General features: G+C 45.0%; 1 protein-coding gene across 1 annotated transcript in view; it reads left to right on the top strand.

Moving 5' to 3' along the window:
- Positions 1-1,838: 1,838 nt before the first annotated feature.
- The window catches only part of LOC102475860 (cancer/testis antigen 55), a 7,514-nt gene continuing 2,888 nt past the window's right edge, over positions 1,839-6,464 (top strand). The window contains exons 1-4 of the mRNA XM_006160731.1: positions 1,839-1,915; positions 2,071-2,144; positions 3,275-3,493; positions 4,815-4,999. Coding sequence (XP_006160793.1) covers positions 1,839-1,915; positions 2,071-2,144; positions 3,275-3,493; positions 4,815-4,999 — 555 coding nt within the window. The remainder of the gene's footprint in view (positions 1,916-2,070; positions 2,145-3,274; positions 3,494-4,814; positions 5,000-6,464) is intronic.

Genomic DNA, 6,464 nt, shown 5'->3' with positions numbered 1-6,464 from the left:
GATGCCCCTCAGGGCTGCTCAATAAAGGTTCCGTTCTATTTAGTAGACAAAGATAAGGACAGCAGGAGGCCACATCCTAAAGGGCCACTGTAACTCCAGGGGTTGGAGGCAAATCAGTCTTCGGGGTTCCTCTGTCCTGCCCTGTATCCAGTCCTGTCATGGAGAGGGCTCACCAACTTTCCAAATCTCAAAGCAGTGGTGCTTCACACAGTTTTCCTGAGGGCATGGGGAGCAGATGAGCTTCCCATGCCTTGAAAATCTGAAGATTCAAGTGAATCCTCTCCTCCTAAAGTACCATGACCCACATACTGCCCGGTGCAATTCACTGACCCACAATAGTGAAACCCAAAGCCCCAGTGGAGGACCTCCGTGACCCTCTATATGAAGCTAAGTCCTCCACAGGAAAGGTCACAGAAGCATGCCTGAACTCATCCCGATCTCTCAGGTATCTCTCCCTCTCCCTGGGGAGTGTTTCTCCACTGAAGGCAGGAAAGAGGGAAGGATGAGTGCCTACTCAGCAGGAGACCAGGCTCAGCGCTGAGTGTGTGACACTGTGCTCATGGGCACCAAAGACAGACCCAGGCTGCTCAGTCCCAAATCAGATTGCTCCCTGGCACAGGGCTGCCAGGCAAGCAGTTTGACTGCAGGCTGCCTCAGGCTCCTCATCTGCATAAAAGACATGAAAGCCAAATCAGGGACATCTGAGAGAAATGTGCCCAAGATGCTCAGTGAAGATGCTCCCAGAAAAGTCTGCCTGGCTAGCAGGAAGCCAGCATCAGTTTCAGGACGAAGATGTGAATGGAAGCACAAGATTTATTATTATTGGGAACCAGCAGTTAGCGTAATGGCTATGTCGCTGGACTCCCATGTAGTCGACCGCGGCTCGCGTCCCGGACCCAGTGGCTTAAAACTCACGCCGGGTGTGTGTGCGTGCGTGCCCAAGATCCCGAGAGGAGAATGGAGGAGAAGGGATTGTGGCGTGACCATCCCCCGTGGGGGGGTGATTTCTCGCTTTCTGTCTCTCTGTCTCTCTCTGTCTGGCGAGCACATGTGCCTTATAGCAAAAATCTCTCAAAAAAAAGATTTATTATTATTATTATTTTAAAGCTGTTACATATTTGATGTTTACAACTCAGACTTTGGATGTAAGTGTACATCTGTGAAACCAGCACAATGCCATCGGCATATCTATCACTCCTGAAAGATTCCTTCTACTCGACCATACTTTGTGATAGGAACACATTTTAACCACAGGTAGTATTGTTAATACAGGCACTATGCTGTGCAGTAGCGCCAATTACAGTGCCTGATATATGGTAAGAGCTAATGTTTTTTTTAAAAAAAAAAAAGTTTAAGTGTCAGAAGGTGTGTGCTTACTAGAGAAGAGAGATGGGAGTTTGGTGAGGGAGGATAGAGAAAGTAAGGACTTCCCGATGTGGTGTAGTCATACCACAACCCTTTTCCCACCATTTCTCTGTTCCATCAGGATTTGGAGTATGCACACATTTGTCTGTCATGTTTCTTAAGCTGCCAGGACTGGGATTCAAATCCAGATCAGCCATGTGGGACCTGTCTTTTTATGCACAGCATTTAACCAATGTGCCATGGGGTCAGCCCTCAATAATCTGATGCAAGGCTAAGATTAAGTCTGGGAAGATAAAAATATTTTCAAATGCTCATTATTAGACAAAAGTCAAGCTCCATTTTCATTAGCTATTAGAATTCCCTTTTCCTTTATGAATTGTGTCTCATGAATTGTCTATTATCCAAAAATGTTTCTTAAGAGATGAGTTCTCTAAATACTGAGCACATTTGATATTTATTTTTATAAAGACAAAATGGTTAATACAATTGTAACCCTGGAACAATATAGAAAATTACAGTTTGACCACTGTCTGAAACTGGAGGCAGCCCGGTAAGCTGGTGCCACCATGTGCCGCTTGGGTTGAAAGGAGAAACAGGAGGTACTGATGGACAAGGAGGCACCTTCTTATACACCATTCATGGTGATCCTCATGTCACATTTGCACATTTTTTTGGAGGTCTCAACCCCTTTGAAATTTTCTTTAGAAGACAGGTGGCTGGTGGTAGAGATTCTGAAGAAATGGAAATAGACAGAGATCCTTTTAGTGCTTTTGGATTGAGTATGAATGAATATCTAAGAGACAGGAATTCTATGGGGCCATCCACGTGAAACAGGATCCTCCAGTCATTCATGAACTTAGAGTATAACCTGCAGAAATATATAGTGGTTGCAACAAATGGATGGAGATTTCTTGAAAACAGTTAAATCCTGATTGAAGGAGTTATAGATCTGAGGACAAAATTCTAATCATTAAGATTTAAAAAGTGTGGGGACCAGCAGTTAGTGTAATGGCTATGTCACTGGACTGCCATGTAGTTGACTGGGGTTCAAGTCCTGGACCCAGTGGCTTAAACTCATGCGGGGCGCGTGTGCGTGCATGCCCAAGATCCCAAGAGAGGAGAATGGAGGAGAAGGGATTGTGGCTGGCCATCCCCCCTGGGGGGTGATTTCTCGCTTTCTGTCTCTCTGTCTCTTTCTGTCTGTCTCTGTCTTTCTGGTGAGCAAACGCGCCCTATAGCAAAAACCTCTCTAAAAAACAATAAAAACTCATGCTGGACACGTGCGCATGGTGCCCAAGATCCTGAGAGGAGAATGGAAGAGAAGGGATTGTGGTGTAGCCATTCACCCTGGGTAGTGATTTCTAGCTTTTCATCTTTCTTTCTATCCGGCGAGCACAGGTGCCCTATAACACGCACAAAAAACTCTCTCTTTATAAAAAAAAAAAAAAAGAAGAAGAAGAAAAAGAAAGACAGACAGACTACTCTGCCACCAATCTCTGGAGTCACACTGGCTCCTTAGGATGCTGCCTCCTACTTCTCTTCCTCACTGTCTAACAAATGGAACCCAATCTCCAGTGAGTAGCCCAGGGTGGAACTTGCAGCCCAGACCCCTCCAGGAGGTCCAAAAAGCACTATAGGCTCTTTGCCTGGAGATAAGAAGGCCACGCCCCTCTAGCCACCCAGCCAATCAGGATGCAGTATGTTGCAGAGCGGGCTTCTATAGCCAGTAGAAGTACGTATGGGTGGAGACGAGCAACCTCTCCTACGAACCCTGCGGGCACCCTTACTGTGGCCTCAGCAGAGCGGCTTTAGGCTCGCGACCGCGTGTTCAGAGGCACTAGAAGACCTCTTCTGGTACATTCTCTCAGGCCTCCCGCTCGATAGCGATTTTGTCCCATTTTGCGGACAGCGAGGAAGAGAAGCAGGAGGCTGCTTCCCTACAGAGTCTGTGACCAGAGGCCTCTGGACAAAGTAGGCCTCGGGCTTCGTGTGTACCGCACAGTACCCAGATCTGTCCGCAGTGACGAAGGCACCATGCTCAGGCTTCTGAGACAGGCCATGAACTTCTTCCGCAGGAGGATGGACCCCACCCAGGAGCAGCAGCCACAGCAGATGGAGCTCCTGAAAGGTACCCCTTTGCTTGTTCGTTTATCCATGCATGCAGAGACTTCCTGGAAGGGAACTCCTCACATCAAGGTCGGGCAGTCACTGTACGTGTAGCAGCACTGTGTGTGATGGGGGCAGGGCGTGCATGACAACATGGAAGGTGGACGGGATCTCCAGGTCCCCCCTTGATGGAGAGCTTAGCCGGTGATGACTCAGGCCTGAAAAATCTCATGCCATTCTAAAGTGGAAAGCTGTTGGTAGAAAATGCCCTGATTGGCTGTTGTGTTCCTGCATTTCCCCACGTACTTGGAGCACCCCGTGTCTTTTTATCTTTCCAGCAAGGAGGGAACTCTCTAATTTGAGGGCGAATGTGGTCTTGTATCCAAAATAGGTATGTATTTGTGGTTTAGTGGAGGAGTCATGTCTCTGGAGGGCAGGGGACGCTTGTAAAGGCATGTAGTTGAGGTCACATCCCCAAACATTACTTTCTAGCTTGGCTTTTGCAGAGTTGGCCATATCCAACACTGAAAACAAGAACAATTCAGATGTTGTTTGGGGCTAGACTTAAATCTCCAGTTCTCTTTTAATGCTCTATCTGTTGAGACAGTCAAGATTTCTCGATGCAGCTAATGTTCATTATGATAGTGAAAATGATGAGGGTAGATAATACCAGTGAACTCAGAAAGCCTCTCAGTGTAAAGATATGGTAGTAACAACTACCCTTACATTAAGTTGTAGCAAGCACTCACAATTCTTTTTTTAAAGGTTTATTTTATTTTATTTTTATTTATTATTTTTATTTTAAAATTTTGCTATAGAGCACATGCACTCAACAGAGAGAGAGAGAGGGAAAATAATAAAGTAAGCCACCAGGTCCCAGATTCAAACTGTGTTTGGCCATGTGGGAGTCCAGTGCCTTAACCATCAGGCCATCTGCTGACCTGGCACTCAGAGTTCTAAAGAGCTGACATATGCAATAATACAACAACCTATTGAGCAGAAAATGTTATTGTCCCCTTTCATAGGTGAAAACAGGATCAGAGGAATTCAGATATGTGCCCAGAGTTCCCCTGATGGCCAATTTAGGACTTTTTTTAAAAAGGTTTTTAAAATTTTAAATTTAGTGATTGGTGTTATTATTATTTTTTTTATTTGTCCAGAGAGAGAAGGGGAAAGTGAGAAAGCAAGCCACCAAGTCCAGCACTGGAAATGTTGTCAGCCATGTGGGAGTCCAGCGCCTTAACCACCATGCCACTTGCTGGCCCCGGTCAGTGTAGGACTTCTTCAAAGTGGATATTTGCTTGTCTACTCACTAATGTGACCTTTGTTTACCTATTTCACAGCTAACAGCCATTTGAAAATCATACGAGGGGTGGTGACAAGTTTCTATGGAGATTATGGCTTGATTAATGGGTCCATCTACTTCAGCTGTGACGTCCGTGAGGGAAATAGACCCGTAAAGATTGGACAAAGAGTGACTGCAATTGTCGAAGGAGATACAATTTCTCTTGGATTTAAAGCATTCAAAGTAAGATGTGTATGTGTTTGGGAATTAGCTTATAATCTAGAGAACCTTTGCTCATTCTTTTCTTGTATCAATCCAACCTTTTTAATGGAACCTGCAGAATGGATGTAGAGTGAAACTGGGAATCCCACTTAGTTTTATTTTTCTAATTTAAAATGAATTGCTATAGGGCACATGTGCTCACTGGAAAGACAGAGACAGAGAAACAGAAAGTGAGAAATCATTCCCCAGGGAGATGGCCATGCTGCAGTCCCTTCTCCTCCATTCTTCTCTCAGGATCTTGGGCACACACACACACATAACACACACACCTGGCCTGAGTTTAAGCCGCTGGTCCGGGACTTGCACTGTGGTCAACTACGTGGGAGTCCAGTGATGTAACCATATGGCCATCTGTTGGTCCTGTTATTACTGATTTTAAATGACAAAAAAATGTTCTCCTAGTATGAAAACAACATGGTTAATAATTCTAATTATTGTATTCTCTATAATCATGGGACTTACTTTCTTCAGGTTAAAAACACATTTTCTGTGGGATGCATTCACAGTAGTGGAATTGCTGTGTCTAACGATGTGTCTTTTGAATGTTTTTTTGGAGAGGTTTTCACTATAGGGCGCGTGCGCTCGCCAGACAGACAGGGAGAGACAGAGAGACAGAAAGCGAGAAATCACCCCCCGGGGGGATGGTCACGCCACAATCCTTTCTCCTCCATTCTCCTCTTGGGATCTTGGGCATGCACGCACACACGCCAGACATGAGTTTTAAGCCACCGGGTCCAGGACGCGAACCACGGTCGACTACATGGGAGTCCAGCGACATAGCCATTACGCTAACTGCTGGTTCCCCCTTTTGAATGTTTTTAAGATAGCTGTATTGACATATGATAGCTGTCTGTCCATATGACAGACTTATTTTCAGAGTACAACATGGTGACTTCTGCAGAGTTGTAGTTTGTAGATTTACAGAGGCCTGTGAACTTCACCTGGTCCCGAGGAATTCAGGTTTTCTAATTCACTCTAACAGTGCACAAAGTACTGGCATTATTTTACCATTTCAGTGTCTGTTACCAAAACATTATTTGGCTACACAGTAGTAACAAATTCTCTCAGCAGCATTCTGGCAAAATGCCTGTTTGAGGGGTTAGCAGGAACACAAATATTATCAATACAAAATCTTTGCAAATATGAGATGTGAAAAGCTGCATCTGAATTTTATTTGGTATTTAATTTCATCTTAATGAGAACATGTCAATTTTCTTGGAACTTGTTTTTATTTTAACAAGAAAAGAAAAGAAAGAAAATGACAACTGCAAATACAAAGTTAAAAAGAGAAAGGAATTGGGGGGAACCAGCAGTTAGCGTAATGGCTATGTCGCTGGACTCCCATGTAGTTGACCGCGGTTCGCGTCTCAGACCCGGTGGCTTAAATCTCACGCTGGGCGCGTGTGCGTGCATGCCCAAGATCCCG

This window comes from Tupaia chinensis, unplaced genomic scaffold, assembly GCF_000334495.1.
Source record: "Tupaia chinensis unplaced genomic scaffold, TupChi_1.0 Scaffold000706_1, whole genome shotgun sequence".
NCBI classification, from domain to species: Eukaryota; Metazoa; Chordata; class Mammalia; order Scandentia; family Tupaiidae; genus Tupaia; species Tupaia belangeri.
Note: the sequence above shows the minus strand (reverse complement) of the source record. Positions and strands in the feature narration are given on the sequence as shown.